Here is a 16662-nt window from a genome sequence, read left to right as displayed (position 1 = left end):
CGCTCAGCTCCCACACTAACGGCAGTTTGAATGATTAGGCCCCGCCCACCCCGTAGGATTGGTCAACCATCACGTCACTCAACGCTAATGAGCGGTAGGATTGGTCAACTGCTAATGAGCGGATTTTTGCACATTTTTTGTCCACTGTCGGAACAATTTTTGTCTGACCAAAAAGTAAGTACGCCTATGACACTCCCCTGATCATAACCTTTCTTTTGATATAACATATGTGTAGGTACGCTCTATAACTTTTGAGTGTATAGCGGACAAACAGACTAACAAACCGCTTTATCTATCACTAGCTGGGGATGCCCGGTGGTGCCAAGGCTTTTTTGAGGGCATGCTGTTGTTGTTGGGGGGGGGGGCGAAGAGAGAGCGCGACCGGGGGGGGGGGGGGGAAGAGAGAGCGCGCGACCGGGGGGGGGGAAGTGAGCGCGCGACCGGGGGGGGGGGGATGTGAAGCGCGCGACCGGTGGGGGGGGGGGAGTGAGAGCGCGCGACCGGGGGGGGGGGGGGTGAGCGCGCGACCGGGGGGGGGGGGGAAGTGAGCGCGCGACCGGGGGGGGGGGGGGGGGGGGGAGTGAGCGCGCGACCGGGGGGGGGGGGGGAGGGAGTGAGCGCGCGACCGGGGGGGGGAAGTGAGCGCAAGCGACAGGGGGGGGGGAGGAAGTGAGCGCAGCGACCGGGGGGGGGGAAGTGAGCGCGCGACCGGGGGGGGAAGTGGAGCGCGCGACGGGGGGGGGGGGTGGTGAGCGCGCGACCGGGGGGGGGGGGGGGTGAGCGCGCGACCGGGGGGGGGGGGGGGGGGGTGAGCGCGCGACCGGGGGGGGGGGGAGGGGAGTGAGCGCGCGACCGAGGGGGGGGAGTGAGCGCGCGACCGGGGGGGAAGTGAGCGCAGCGACCGGGGGGGGAAGTGAGCGCTGCGACCGGGGGGGAAGTGAGCGCGCGACCGGGGGGGGGGAGGTGAGCGCGCGACCGGGGGGGGGAAGTGAGCGCGCGACCGGGGGGGGAAGTGAGCGCGCGACCGGGGGGGGAGTGAGCGCGCGACCGGGGGGGGGAGTGAGCGCGCGACCGGGGGGGGAAGTGAGCGCTGCGACCGGGGGGGGGAAGTGAGCGCGCGACCGGGGGGGAAGTGAGCGCAGCGACCGGGGGGGGAGTGAGCGCGCGACCGGGGGGGGGGGGTGAGCGCGCGACCGGGGGGGGGGAGGTTGAGCGCGCGACCGGGGGGGGGGAGTGAGAGCGCGCGACCGGGGGGGAAGTGAGCGCGCGACCGGGGGGGGAAGTGAGCGCGACGACCGGGGGGGGGAAGTGAGCGCGTCGACCGGGGGGGGAAGTGAGGCGCGCGACCGGGGGGGGGGAAGTGAGCGCAGCGACCGGGGAGGGGGAGTGAGCGAGAGCGACCGGGGGGGGAGAGTGAAGCGCGCGACCGGGGGGGGAAAGTGAGCGCGCGACCGGGGGGGGGAGTGAGCGCTGCGACCGGGGGGGGAGTGAGCGCGCGACCGGGGGGGGGGTGAAGCGCGCGACCGGGGGGGGAAGTGAGCGCGCGACCGGGGGGGAAGTGAGCGCGCGACCGGGGGGGGAAGTGAGCGCGCGACCGGGGGGGGAAGTGAGCGGCGCGACCGGGGGGGGAAGTGAGCGCGCGACCGGGGGGGGAAGTGAAGCGCGCGACCGGGGGGGGGAAGTGAGCGCGCGACCGGGGGGGAAGTGAGCGCGCGACCGCGGGGAAGAGAGCGCGCGACCGCGGGGGAAGAGAGGCGCGCGACCGCGGGGGAAGAGAGCGCGCGACTGGGGGGGGGGGGGGGGGAGAGCGACTGGGGGGGGGGGGGGGAAGAGGGAGAGCGGACTGGGGGGGGGGGGGGGGAAGAGGGGAGAGCGACTGGGGGGGGGGAAGAGGGAGAGCGAGAGAGAGACTGGGGGGAAGGAGAGAGAGAGAGAGGGGGGAAGGAGAGAAAGAGAGAGAGGGAAGGAGAGAGAGAGAGAGAGAGAGAGAGAGAGAGAGAGAGAGGGAAGGTGAGAGTGAGGGAAGGGGCTGGACTCAGAGCCCGGTGGGTGAAGGGCGGCCGCCATTTTGTGAGGTCGGCGGGACGGTTGAGACCACGGGGAAGGGCCTGGACTTAGAGCCAGCCGCGGTGACCGTGGGTTATATTGCGATGACTGTGTTATAGGAAAATGAAGCCAGCTACCCTCTGACCGGAGGAATCAGGAGCCACTTTCTTAAGGCTTTTAATCTGCGAATTAATAATTTCAAAATACTGTTACTTGTACCACATTTAAATTTTATGTAGTTTAAAATACTTCTAACATTGAATATAATTCTGGTTAATATTTGGATCCAGGGTGTTGTTAGTAATGCTTGAAGTCTTACGTTGCAGCTTCTGACCGCTGTGTGAAGCAGAAACTCAGACATAGTTTGATGCTGAATCTTTGCTGGTTGTTCGAATGAAGCCAATAATACTGTATCGTTCTGTGACATTTTTACTAATAGGAAATGCACCTAATTGATGAACGCCGACTCCCTCCTACCTCTCCCCTCCCCCCCTCCCTACCTCTCCCCCCCTCCTACCTCTTCCCCCCCCTCTCCCTACCTCTTCCCCCCCTCCTCTCCCTCCTTCATCCCCTCCTCCCATCCCCCTCCCTCGCTTCCTCCTCCGCTCCCCCCTCTCCGCCTTCCCCCCTCTCCCGCCTCCCCCTCCTCCCGCTTCCCCCCCTCCCTCCTCCCGCTTCCCCCCCTCCTCCCGCTTCCCCCCCCTCCTCCCGCCTCTCCCCCCCCTCCTCCCGCTTCCCCCCCTCTCCCGCTTCCCCCCTCCTCCGCTTCCCCCCCCTCCTCCCGCCTTTCTCCCCTCCCCCTCCCCTCCTCCCTACCCCCTTCCTCCCTCTCCCCTGCCCGAGCCCTCATCCCCCGCTCCAATCCCTCTTTCCGCCCCGGGACCCGGGCCTCGGCACCTGGATGAACACGTTCCCATGGACGCTTTTGGCGGCCTCGGCCGTCACCCTGATGCCGTTGGCCGAGGCGAACACCCGCAAAGACATGGCCCAGCGAGTCCAGCGCCCCGGTCAGCTCGAGGTCCGCAGCCGCCGTTCGGTTCCGCAGGCCACAAAGCACCCGAGCCCAGCGTCGGCGATGGCACCGCGGAGCTCCGCGCCGCCCCACGCACTGACATGGCCCCGTCCTCCCGAGCTGGCTTCAAGACCGCCGATTGCGGCTGAGAGACACGGCCGGCGGGCCCGGTTGCCGGGGTAACCCTTCCCGCTCTCCAAGCCCCGCCCGAGATCCGCACTCCCGAGAGCCCCGCTCTCTGAGCCCCGCCCCAGCCGAGCGGGGAACAGAGACGCCGCGTCTGTCCCATGACCTTCGTGGCCGACGCCGTTGCCCCGGGTAACGTGACGGGGGGGGGGGGGGTGGAGGAGCTTAGCAGAAGCCGTGGGACAATTACCTAGCTCGGGCGTGGCTGGGCAGGAGGTGCCCAGGCTTTGAGGCCTAGGTTCTGAGGCCTTACAAAAACGGGGAAAGGTAGGAAAAAGAATCATCAGGTTAGAGAAACTGCCGACAAGCCAAATCCAGTCCCAGGCTCCCGGCCCACACATCCACCAGCCCCAAAATTGCCCTGCAACGCGGGGCTCCCCTGCTATATATATATAAAAAAAAGATAGATACATGTCTCACGGGCGATCTCAGTTGCACTAAGTTTTGATGCCAAAATACAAAACAGACAGGTTTAATTTCCTGATTCCATACAAATAGATTTCAATAATTAGAATTTCTGCTCTGAATACACCCAGAACTAGCAATAATGAAAAGTTTGATCGTGGTTGGAATACAGTTGTCGATCCTCCCAAATTGGCCTAGAGTCTCCAGGACTGAGGATCGATCGATGCTAGCAGTTGGGAGAAAAGTATTTTGTGTTTATGGTTCGTGCCTGCGTGCCTCTACAGTCCGGAGCTGCACGCTGCACTAAATTCACCATTAGCTGCTCAACATTCACTCAGCTGCTGTATGATTGCACTGTTCCAACATGAACTGACTGGGGTCACCCCCTTCTGAAGGGACTTGGTGCTTGCGAGTCCAAAAAAAGGGGTTTGCAAAAGCTCATTCTAATTTTTTTGTTTAAGTGGAGCGATTTATGTCAAGTAGCTGTCGCCTGGGACATGCTTTCCCTGTTCTTTTGACAGTATAATCAGCTGTAATAAATTGTGAACACTATATTTGTCACATAATCAAACCGCCAGGAATCTGTCCAACCAGAGTTGGCAACCCTAGCATGGAAATGGGTGGGTACAATTTGGAACGGAAACTGCACTATGCATATGCTGCAACTGTTTTCAAGATAAACTAGACAAAAAACAAAATATTCTGTTTACCAGAACTTGAAAGTGTTTGCAGTGGGTATACTGCACCGGGACCTGAATTTCAAAGCAGGTCATGCCCCCTGAGACACACTATGCCTGTGATACAAAAGACTACATGTGAAAGCAGGTAGGTATCAGGGCAGGGCAGCAGTACCAAAGAAGCCAGCAGAAAAAAATCAATTGCCAGTTAAAAAAAATTAGCAAAGCTTTTTTCTAAATTAAATATTTCAAATACAGGAAACTTTGTGATATCCGGCACCGACGGGACCGGCATGTTGTCGATCTATCAAAACTGCCAGACATACAAAGTTAATGTTGAAGCATACGGAGGTTTTCATCTCCGTATCTGACAACACTGTTGCTTAGTAACAGCTTCTAAAGAGTCGGCTGCAGCTGCAAGCGTCTCTAGCTGAAGCTGTTGCTATAGCTACAGACCTTGCAGTGCCTGACTGGGAAAAAAAAGAACAAGAACTAAAAAAAACTTATAGAAAACGGCTCCTGATTTTTGCCGTTAGATCGAGTATTCCGGACATACAACCTCCGGATAAACCAAAGTTTCCTGTATATACAAGTTGAGATATTAGGGCATGCATTTAAAGACTGTCCCAATTACATTAGGTAAACAAACTGATCAGCTAACTATCTTTGTTGTACTCTGTCAAACTCCATGCCTTTTCTGCAGTCGACACAATTGTTACTGCATTCACAATTAGCAATTTTAAAAACTAACTTTTACAACCCATTTTTGTTTTTTGAGAAAAAGTTCTTCCCTACTAAAAAGTTTAATTTCCCAATGGCTCACAAGGTTTACAGTGAACAGCTGAGCCTTGCACTAGTCTTACATATTCTGTTGGTGCTGAGTTAGCTGATTGCCGCCAGACACAGAACCTTGGGTTAGGCAAAGGCTAACCATTCAGGGTCCTTGCAGCTGACTGCTACTCATGTTGGATGAGGACAAGATCGCGCACACCTCTGCAATTGAATAGCTGTGCAAAATTCTTCACCGGAGCTCACTGGATGGGGTTCCATAAGCCACTTGGAGCCTGTGGAACTCTATGTCGGCAAGGAGTCAATGGGGGAGAAAATTGGGTAAGTAGCGCCACTTGTTAGCGCCTAAAGAGGCAGGCAGTGGCTGTAGCGCCACTGGCTGCGCCTCCCGCGATATTGAGTTGGGGCGATAATGGTGGCGTTAGTCTTTTGCGCTGCACCGCCACCGATGACGTCATCGGTGTGCGCAGCGCCCCATTCGCGATATTTGGAAGCGAACGCCACAGTTGCGCCGTTCGCTTACCTGCGCCCGGTTCACAGGGCCTTACTGTGCCGGCAGCAGCGCAGGTTAAGGTGGAGGTGCGGGGCGGCCGCCTTTTTCGGCGGCCGCCTGCCAGCGCCTCCGTCCCCGCCTCCTAACCCCCCCCACGGCATTGCCGGCTGTTTCCCGAGAGCCCGGCACTTCTCCTTGGTGCCGGGCTCGTTTGCCAGCACTCGCGATCAGGGTTCGCGCTGTTGCAGGCACCTCCCCCTTAACAGTGGGAGGAAGGCCTGCAGTACCGCAGCGTGCCGTGCCGCAGCGTGTGGCGCTGCGGCACGTTACGCTGCGATATTCAGTTTCAGCGCCCTAAGAGGGACGCAGAGCGCCTCGAGGGGCGATGAAACTGAATATCGGACGATCGCTGAAGCCGCGAACGCTGCGCTAAATCCTGCGCTCAGGCGACTTTTGCGCCCCAACCCAATTTCTAGGCCAATGTCTTCAGGAAGGGGTGGGTGAGGGAAGAGAAAAGAAAAAGAAACGGTTCTTCTTCTCGTCTTGTTCTCTCCCCCACCACAAAAACCTTTACAAGCTATTCTCAGACAAAAGGAGCTAGGAGGCAGTTACTAGATCTCTACCAGTTTTGTTCTATAACCACATGCTAAAAGTTAGAGTGCTGCTGAAGGTAACTTATCATTCGATCTTTTTTCTTCCTTCCCACTGTTGGCACAGGAATGAAAGAAGGGCTCTTGCCTGATTAGACACTTAACCTGCTCTGTTAAACACTTACTCTACAGAAGGACAAGGCTGAGAACTTACTACATACAGAGCTGTGGCTGTGAACAAACACTGGTCTTTAATTTTCTCTCTTTGTTATGACTTCCACTGGTCTCTTTTGTCCCTTTTCCTTCTTCTTTGTAACTCTATTCAATCTTTTGCTTAACTGGAAGCTCTTCCTTTGATAAACAGAACTCCTAATATCTTTGCATGGAGCGCAAACCATAGTTATCCCATTTTGCAAGATCAGGCTATACACCCCTGAAAATCACGTTCGATGAGTTAATAATGAAACGACTGGAAAGGATTCATGACAAAAATGTGTAGCATGCTTCCCTCAGTGGCCTGGTTGGTAACTTGAGTGGCACAGAGTCCTACAAACCCTGTAGAGTTTTAATCTCCACTCTGCTGAATTAGCTTATCACAGTCAGTGGGACCATTACACTTGACCTGAGGATATCTGCGTTTGGCAAATAACAATGTTCTCCTGCTCTGCTTGGAAATGTATGTGCAGCTACCATAACCAAATTAGGTTCACATTAAAACTACAGAAAGAATGTGAAGATAAAAATGCCGGGTTAGAAATTAACAATTTTCAGTGAGATGAAAGACGATCTAACCCAGATTCATTGGTTGGGGGGAAAAATGGCAAATCGAACGGCAGACCAGCAGTGGAGAAATTAAAATGCAAAATGAATATGGTATAGATTAAATGTGTTAAAGGCTGGGGGGTTCCATGGACACAAACAAAAATGAGGTTTAACAAAAGAGGCATATGGTAATGGTTAGAATTGTTTTCACACCGAGGGCCATTAGGCAATTAAAAATGGCCATCGAGACGGAAGTTATCCAGCTCATTAAAACTGTGTGCACTTCCTCTCTGCAAAACCTTACTGCCTACTGACTTACTTTGCCACTTGGGTGTTAACTTGTCCAGCATAAATTCTTGGCCGTGTGTATTTGCTACAAAGTTCTGATTGGTTCCCTTGGATGACAAGACTAGATTTCTGATTGGTACCCTTAAAGAATAAGACACACCCTGCAGTTTGTCTGGAATGTGTAATTAGATCCTGCCTACCTGAACAATCAAGTACATTGCAATGTGTAATTTGATCCATTCATTCTGACTGCCAAGCTCCAGAGCTCTCAGTACTGCTTTCAGAGAACAGAGAGGGCTCGCCCTCGTGGATTAGGACCTTCGGACCCCCAGAGGTTCCTGACCTCTCTCCCAACAAATTCCTGATCTTCTCCCCCCACAACAAGTTCCTGACCTTCTCCCCCCAGCACCCCCCACAACATGTTCCTGACCTTCTCCCCCCCACAACAAGTTCCTGACCTTCTCCCCCCAGCACCCCCCACATGTTCCTGACGTTCTCCCCCCCACAACAAGTTCCTGACCTTCTCCCCCCACAAGTTCCTGATCTTCTCCCCCCACAACAAGTTCCTGACCTTCTCCCCCCAGCACCCCCCACAAGTTCCTGATCTTCTCCCCCCAGCACCCCCCACAAGTTCCTGACCTTCTCCCCCCAGCACCCCCAAGTTCCTGATCTTCTCCCCCCACAACAAGTTCCTGACCTTCTCCCCCCAGCACCCCCCACAAGTTCCTGATCTTCTCCCCCCACAAGTTCCTGACCGTCTCCCCCAGCACCCCCCACAACAAGTTCCTGACCTTCTCCCCCCAGCACCCCCCACAAGTTCCTGACCTTCTCCCCCCAGCACCCCCAACAAGTTCCTGACCTTCTCCCCCCAGCACCCCCCACAACAAGTTCCTGACCTTCTCCCCCCAGCACCCCCAACAAGTTCCTGACCTTCTCCCCCCCAACACCCCCCACAACAAGTTCCTGACCTTCTCCTCCCAGCACCCCCCACAAGTTCCTGACCTTCTCCCCCCAGCACCCCCCACAACAAGTTCCTGACCTTCTCCCCCCAGCACCCCCCACAACAAGTTCCTGACCTTCTCCCCCCAGCACCCCCCACAAGTACCTGATCTTCTCCCCCCAGCACCCCCCACAAGTTCCTGACCTTCTCCCCCCAGCACCCCCCACAAGTTCCTGACCTTCTCCCCCCCAGCACCCCCCCACAACAAGTTCCTGATCTTCTCCCCCAGCACCCCCCACAACAAGTTCCTGACCTTCTCCCCCCAGCACCCCCCCACAAGTTCCTGACCTTCTCCCCCCAGAAGTTCCTGATCTTCTCCCCCAGCACCCCCCACAACAAGTTCCTGACCTTCTCCCCCCAGCACCCCCCCACAAGTACCTGACCTTCTCCCCCCAGCACCCCCCACAAGTTCCTGACCTTCTCCCCCCAGCACCCCCCACAACAAGTTCCTGACCTTCTCCCCCCAGCACCCCCCACAAGTTCCTGACCTTCTCCCCCCAGCACCCCCCACAACAAGTTCCTGACCTTCTCCCCCCAGCACCCCCCCACAAGTTCCTGACCTTCTCCCCCCAGAAGTTCCTGATCTTCTCCCCCACACCCCCCACAACAAGTTCCTGACCTTCTCCCCCCAGCACCCCCCCACAAGTACCTGACCTTCTCCCCCCAGCACCCCCCACAAGTTCCTGACCTTCTCCCCCCAGAACAAGTTCCTGACCTTCTCCCCCAGCACCCCCCACAAGTTCCTGACCTTCTCCCCCCAGCACCCCCCACAAGTTCCTGATCTTCTCCCCCCAGCACCCCCCACAACAAGTTCCTGACCTTCTCCCCCCAGCACCCCCCACAAGTTCCTGATCTTCTCCCCCCAGCACCCCCCACAACAAGTTCCTGACCTTCTCCCCCCAGCACCCCCCACAACAAGTTCCTGACCTTCTCCCCCCAGCACCCCCCACAACAAGTTCCTGACCTTCTCCCCCAAGCACCCCCCACAACAAGTACCTGACCTTCTCCCCCCAGCACCCCCCACAACAAGTTCCTGACCTTCTCCCCCCAGCACCCCCCACAACAAGTACCTGACCTTCTCCCCCCAGCACCCCCCACAAGAAGTTCCTGACCTTCTCCCCCCAGCACCCCCCACAACAAGTTCCTGACCTTCTCCCCCCCAGCACCCCCCACAACAAGTTCCTGATCTTCTCCCCCCAGCACCCCCCACAACAAGTTCCTGACCTTCTCCCCCCAGCACCCCCCACAAGTACCTGACCTTCTCCCCCCCCAGCACCCCCCACAACAAGTACCTGACCTTCTCCCCTCCCCCCAAGTTCCTGACCTCCCCCCACAACAAGTACCCGACCACCTCCCCTCCCCCCAAGTTCCTGACCCATGCCAGAATTTCCCCGCTCCCGGATTCCTGACGACCTCCAATCCCCCAACCCTTCCTGGGTTTCTGACCTTCTCCTCCACTCCCACCCCGCCCTCCTGCCAAGATCCTGACATTCTTCCCCTACCCCTCTCAGCAAGCTCCTGACCACCTCCCCCACCAAAAGTTCTTGACCTTCTCCCGCACCCCCACGTCCCTGACCTTCTCTCCCCCACCCAACAATTTCCTGACCTTCCCCCCCCCCCCCCCTTCCCCCCACATCCCAAAACAAGTTCCTGACCTTCTCCACACCCCCCACACCCCATAGATGGGGCATTGTGAGAGAGTCACGGATTGTTAACAGGTTTATAAGAACATAAGAAATAGGAGCAGGAGTAGGCCATACGGCCCCTCAGGCCTGCTCCGCCATTCAATAGGATCATGGCTGATCTGAACCTAGACTCACGTCCACTTCCCTGCCCTCTCCCCGTAACCCCTAATTCCCTTATCTGCTAGGAAAATGTCTATCTCCATTTTAAATTTATTTAATGTTGCAGCTTCCACAGCTCTCTGGGGTAGCAAATTCCATAGATTTACTACCCTCTGAGTGAAGAAGTTTCTCCTCATCTCAGTTTTGAAAGGGCAGCCCCTTATTCTAAGATTATGCCCCCTAGTTCTAGTCTCACCCATCAGTGGAAACATCCTCACCGCATCCACCCGATCAAGCCCCCTCACAATCTTATATGTTTCGATAAGATCGCCTCTCATTCTTCTGAACTCCAATGAGTAGAGGCCCAACCTACTCAACCTTTCCTCATACGTCAACCCCCTCATCTCTGGAATCAACCGAGTGAACCTTCTCTGAACCGCCTCGAGAGCAAGTATATCTTTTCTTAAATATGGAAACCAAAACTGCACGCAGTATTCCAGGTGTGGCCTCACCAATACCCTGTATTGGGTATGAAGTGAATAGTGACAGTGTTATGACTTCTGGATTTCATCCAGTCCAATTATGTAATTTGCTGCACATGTGCCGGGCTTTCCGAGAAATCAACCAGGTCTAGGAGGAGGAAAGGGAGAGCCTGGTGCGGGTGTAAAGGGGGTGGGGTTGGAAGAAAGTGATCCACGTCTAACGGAAGGGAGAGAAAGAACATGATCCACGTCTAACAGAGGGGGAGATCGTGATCCATCTTCCCATTGGAATTACGTTCTCACTCTCCTTCCCGACCGCCCTCCCCCACCCCCTTAGTCCTGGATCACATTCTTCCCCCATCTCTGCATCGCCTCCCACTCAGAGTTCCTATCCACCCCTCCCCCCCCACTGATGCCCCCTCTCCACCCGTCTTCCAATCCCCTCTCTTCTCCTCCCTCCTCCGCCCCCGCACCCCCCCCCCCGCAATCCTGTGACCTTCTCTGCACGGAGTCAAGGAAAACGTGGCGGTGCAGACCGCAGCGCCACACCATCGAGTAATGCGCCCAAGTGGGCGTGTATGCGCAGAGAGCCAAAAAGTGCAAATAATCACTCCGTAAATTCTTATGTCCACTGTAATAATGTAACACTGTAACTGCACAATATGGCCACCAAGTGGCACTATATTATCTTTGCCCCGCAAACTGTTCTGTAGAATTTTAGTTCCTATGAAAAATTTCATGTCCAAAATAAGGGTTTAAACAAAATTGGAAAAAAATACATTTCACATTAATATTGTTAACATTATCACTTCATTGTCTTTTGTGTATTTAATGCCTTCATTAAACTTCTTACTTGAAGATCGGAGTCTGGTTTTGAACTTGCTAATTTTGCTCAAACCTGTAGCCGAGGGAAATGTAGATGGTGCAGTCTCATCTTGTGCAGTGTACCTAATTTGCCACTATCAGTACCATTCAGTAGCTGAACAGCTGCAATACATTTCTTTAGCTTCTAGCAGTTTCTGCTCAGTTGTGTAGCCTGGACAACCTTTAATTATAAAATCATAGAATGATACAGCACAGGAGGCCACCATTCGAGCCACCGTGCCTGAGCCGGCTCTTTGAATGGGCTATCCAATTAGTCCCATCCCCTGCTCTTTCCCCATAGCCCTGCAGATTTTCCCCCTTCAAATATTGATCCAATTCCCTTTTGAAAGTTACTATTGAATCTGCTGCCACTGCCCTTTCAGGCAGCGCATTCCAGATCATAATAAATCGCTATGTAAAAAAAACTTTCATCTCATCTCTGGCTGTTATGCCAAATATCTTAAATCTGTGTCCTCTGGTTACTGACCATTTTGAAACTGGAAACAGTTTCTCCATCAAAACCCTTCATGATTTTGAACACCTCTAATAAATCTCCCCTTAACATTTTCCACTCTAAAGGAGAACAATCCCAGTTTCTCTAGTCGCTCCACATAACTGAAGTCTTTCATCCCGGGTACCACTAGTAAATCTACTCTGCACCCTCTCTAAGGCCTTTACATCTTTCCCAAAGTATGGTGCCCAGAATTGGACACAATACTCCAGCTGGGGCCTAGCCAGTGATTTATAAAGGTTTAGCATAACTTCCTTACTTTTGTAATTGATACCTCTGTTTGTAAAGCCAAGGATCCTGCATGCTTTTTTTTTTAACAACCTTCTCAAACGAGTCCTGCCACTTTCAAAGATTTGTGTACGTACACTTCCAGGACTTGCTGTTCCTGCAACCCCTTTAAAATTGTACCATTCAGTTGCCTCTCCATCATTCTTTCTACCAAAATGCATCACTTCATATTTCTCTGCATTACACTGCATCTGCCATGTGTTATCACCTGATTATCTCCTGGGTTTTGTTGACAAGTATAAAATGTAAACACTCCATTTACTAACAATTTTTTTGTGCCTCAAAATTATAAAAAATGAGTTGAATTTTGAAAGCTCTATGACTTGAGTCTTATTGATAATTAGAATGTTTACAGTCATGTCCAGGAACCCATCATAAAACACCAAATCAAAGTTTACAGAGATCCCTTACAAAGTTATAAACTAGTGCAGTCAAGCATGGGATAAGTCCCCATCCGATACCGACAGCCCATCCCCTGCTCCACCTCTCAATGCAGACACTGTGCCAACGTAAGAACATAAGAAATAGGAGCAGGAGCAGGCCATTTGGCCCCTCAAGCCTACTCCACCATTCAATAAGATCATGGCTGATCTTCGACCTCAGCTCCACTTTCCTGCACTATCCCCATATCACTTGATTCCCTTAATATCCAAAAATCTATCGATCTCTGTCTTGAATATACTCAATGACTGAGCCTCCACAGCCCTCTGGGGTAGAGAATTCCAAAGATTCACCACCCTCTGAGTGAAGAAATTTCTCCTCATCTCAGTCCTAAATGGCCGACCCCGTATTCTGAGACTGACGCCTGGTTCTAGACTCCCCAGCCAGGGGAAACAACCTCCCTGCATCTACCCTGTCAAACCCTGTAAGAAATGTGTATGTTTCAATGAGATCACCTCTCATGCTTCTAAACTCTAGAGAATATACGCCTAGTCTATTCAATCTGTCCTCATAGGACAATCCCCCCATCCCAGGAATCAGTCTGGCGACCTTCGTTGCACTCTCTCTATGGCAAGTATATCCTTCCTTAGGTAAAGAGACCAAAACTGGTCTCACCAGGGCCCTATATAATTGCAGTAAGACCTCAAGCTTGCCTTACAGCCTGTGAAATTGAATGGTTAAACTAACTGTTTCCCTTTCATCGGCATGCTTCAAAAATTCTAATCTAAACAAACATTCCCTTAGCAACTACATTGCTGCCAATGAACAGAAGGCCTAAACTAACATAATACAACAACAAAAGAACTGTTTAGAAAAAAATCACATATTCTACAGTGCAACACATCTCAATCATGGTAAGCCTAATTCTACCTCCCTCAGCTTACAATTTTTAATGCAACATTTTATTTATTTGTGATGCGTTAGAAAATGCATTGAACACCACTGGATATTTAGCCATATGCTTTACTGCAAGAATCAGAGAAAATCAGAGGGCCAGACACCTCAAGACATATCTCCTCATGGCTGCCTGACAGTTGCATCAGCAGAAGTTTGGGAGAAGATCTCCAAATGGTACTTTCAGCCAACAAGAGATATGCGGAAGAGGGGCAAAATGATACAGGAAACTTTGGTTTATCCGGAGGTTGTATGTCCAGAAACCTCGATCTAACGGCAGAAATCAGCAGCCGTTTTGGTTAGGTTTTTTTCCTTCTCCTAGCATTTTTTTTTTTTTTTTTATAAACAGTCAGGCTCTGGAAAGCGCCTCTGCAGCTTAGCAACAGCTTCAGAGATGCTTCCAAGGTACGGGCCGAGTGTTTACAAGCTGTTGCTAAGCAACAGTGTTTGTTGTCAGATACGGAGATGAAAACCTCCGTATCCTTCAACATTAGCGCTGGTCTATCCGGAAGTTTTGATAGATCGGCAACAACTCGGTCCCGTCGGTGCCGGATATCGCGAAGTTTCCTGTAGAATACAAAAAAATTAAACAGATGCTGATGCAATACTGTCACAATGTTGCATGTCTATGGAACTCAAAATAAATTTTGGGATACTCTATTAACAAAGGAGACCCCATTAATAACCGTGTACCCATCACCTTGTATCTGGAGCAATAAATACCAATTTGCTATGGGAAAAGTTAAATGTGCTTTCTATACTAGATCAAAATGTTCCTATATTCTCAGAACCAACAGATCGCTTTCATATTATATTGCCAAAATATTGTAATACTTGCCTAGACAATAATTAGGTCAACAAAAAGGAAAAACTCTCAATATTCCCAGACACCACTGTATAACTATGATGGCACGAACCTGTGTGTGTTGTATTTGCTGCATCAGCTGTTGGTACTGTTGCAGCAGTTGTTGAAGTTGATTATGTTGCTGCATCATGTTCTGCTGCTGATACTCTATGCGCTGTTGCTGCCACTGAGCCGCTGCTGCCTGTAACAGTTTCAGCCTCTCTGCTTCCTCTGGATTCTCTGGAGGCTGAATAGTAGGCTAAAAGAAAATTCACAATATGACTACAAAGGTTATGAAATAAGTGTTTTGGCAAGGCACATTTCATTGAAGCTGCAAATGCTGGCACCACAGCAGTATACATACAAGTTTATTGGTATACCTTTTAACTTCTTACATATTTGAGAATCACAGAAAATGTAGGGTAAAGATCTTGACACGTCCCCAAACAGTATGACTCAAATACCAAGTTAATTATTTCCTAGCACCTTAATGTGAGAGAACTCACATATCATCACTATATGGCAGAAAGGGAGCTCCAATGTGCTGCAAATATTCTCACTTTAAAAACATGAAATCTGTCTTCCACCTGATTTCAAGCTCACGGCAAAATCTTGGGATGAAACATTTCTGACATACTTTTTGCAGAAGAGACAGGTTTCTCAAATTCTTTTTTAACTCTTAAAGTTTAGAACTTTTGCGAATTCTGGGAGATTTTGGATGGAGAATGTCAGTATTAATGAAATGAACTGTTTTTTAAAAACTTTGGACGATTTTGAATGCCTGCATTACAATGGATCTGCCAAAGGGCTGGTTCTTTAAAAGCAAAGGTATGCAGCCTGTTTCATGTGGCAGCCATACAGCTACAGTACTTTGAATACTAATATTTAAGGTTAGTCCAACTTTAGCCAGAAGTGCCGAGTGGATGATCCATCTCGGCCTCCTCCTGAGGTCACCACCATCACAGAAGCCAGTCTTCAGCCAATTCGATTTGATTCCACCTGAGATCAAACAACCACTGAGCACTCTAGATACAGCAAAGGCGATGGGCCCCGACAATATCCCAGCTGTAGTGCTGAAGGCTTGTGCTCCAGAACTAGCCAAGCTGTTCCAGTACAGTTACAACACTGGCATCTACCCAGCAAGGTGGAAAACTGCCCAGGTATGTCCTGTCCACAAAAAACAGGACAAATCCAATCCGGCTAATTACCGCCCCATCAGTCTACTCTCAATCATCAGCAAAGTGATGGAAGGTGTCATCAATAGTGCCATCAAGCAGCACTTACTCACCAATAACCTGCTCACCAATGCTCAGTTTGGGTTCCGCCAGGGCCACTCGACTCCAGACCTCAGAACATAAGAAATAGGAACAGGAGTAGGCCATTCTGCCCTTCGAGCCTGCTCTGCCATTCAATGAGATCATGGCTGATCTTCTGCCTCAACTCCATTCACCGGCCCTATCGCCATATCCCTTGATGCCTTTACTAGTCAGAAATCTATCAACTTCTAATTTGAATATACCCAATGACTGAGCTTCCACAGCCCTCTGGGGTAGAGAATTCCAAAGATTCACCACCGTGTGTGTGAAGAAATTTCTTCTCATCTCAGTCCTGAATGGCCTACCCTTTATCCTGAGGCTGTCGCCCCTGGTTCTAGACTCCCCAGCCAAGGGAAACATTTCTCCCAGCATCCATCCTATCAAGCCCCGTCATAATTTTGTATGCTTCAATGAGATCCCCTCTCATTCTTCTGAATTCAAGAGAATACAGGCCTAGTTTACTCAATCTCTTCTCATACGACAGTCCCGCCATGCCAGGAATCAATCTCATGAACCTTTGTTGCACTCCCTCTATGGCAAGTATATCCTTCCTTAGGTAAGGAGACCAAAATTATGCACACTACTCCAGGTGTGGTCTCACCAAGGCCCTATATAATTGGAGTAAGACTTCTTTACTCCTGTACTCAAATCCTCTTGTAATGAAGGCCAGCATACTACTTGCCTTCCTAATGGCTTGCTGCACCTGCACATTCAATTTCAGTGACTCATGTACAAGGACACCCAGGTCCCTTTGAGCATCTGCATTCCTCAATCTTTCACCATTTAGGAAATACTCTGTCTTTCTGTTTTTTCTACCAAAGTGGATAACTTCACATTTATCCACATTAAAGTTATCATTACAGCCTTGATCCAAACATGGACAAAAGAGCTGAATTCCAGAGGTGAGGTGAAAGTGACTGCTCTCGACACCAAGGCAGCATTTGACAAAGTGTGGCATCAAGGAGCCAGAGTAAAACTGAAGTCAATGGG

The 16662-nt window shown here is 51.7% G+C and overlaps 1 protein-coding gene across 1 annotated transcript in view; it reads right to left on the bottom strand.

Moving 5' to 3' along the window:
* The window catches only part of ylpm1 (YLP motif containing 1), a 141850-nt gene that overhangs the window by 80903 nt on the left and 44285 nt on the right, over nt 1-16662 (bottom strand). Inside the window, 1 exon segment of the mRNA XM_086002717.1 lies at nt 14430-14615. Within this exon segment, the coding sequence (XP_085858843.1) occupies nt 14430-14615 (186 nt within the window).

The sequence above is a fragment of the Somniosus microcephalus genome, chromosome 12 (genome assembly GCF_052327205.1).
Source record: "Somniosus microcephalus isolate GS21.2 chromosome 12, FLI_Smic_1.0, whole genome shotgun sequence".
Taxonomy (NCBI): Eukaryota; Metazoa; Chordata; class Chondrichthyes; order Squaliformes; family Somniosidae; genus Somniosus; species Somniosus microcephalus.
The sequence above is the reverse complement of the archived record's forward strand: the minus strand, read 5'-3'. Positions and strand labels throughout refer to the sequence as shown.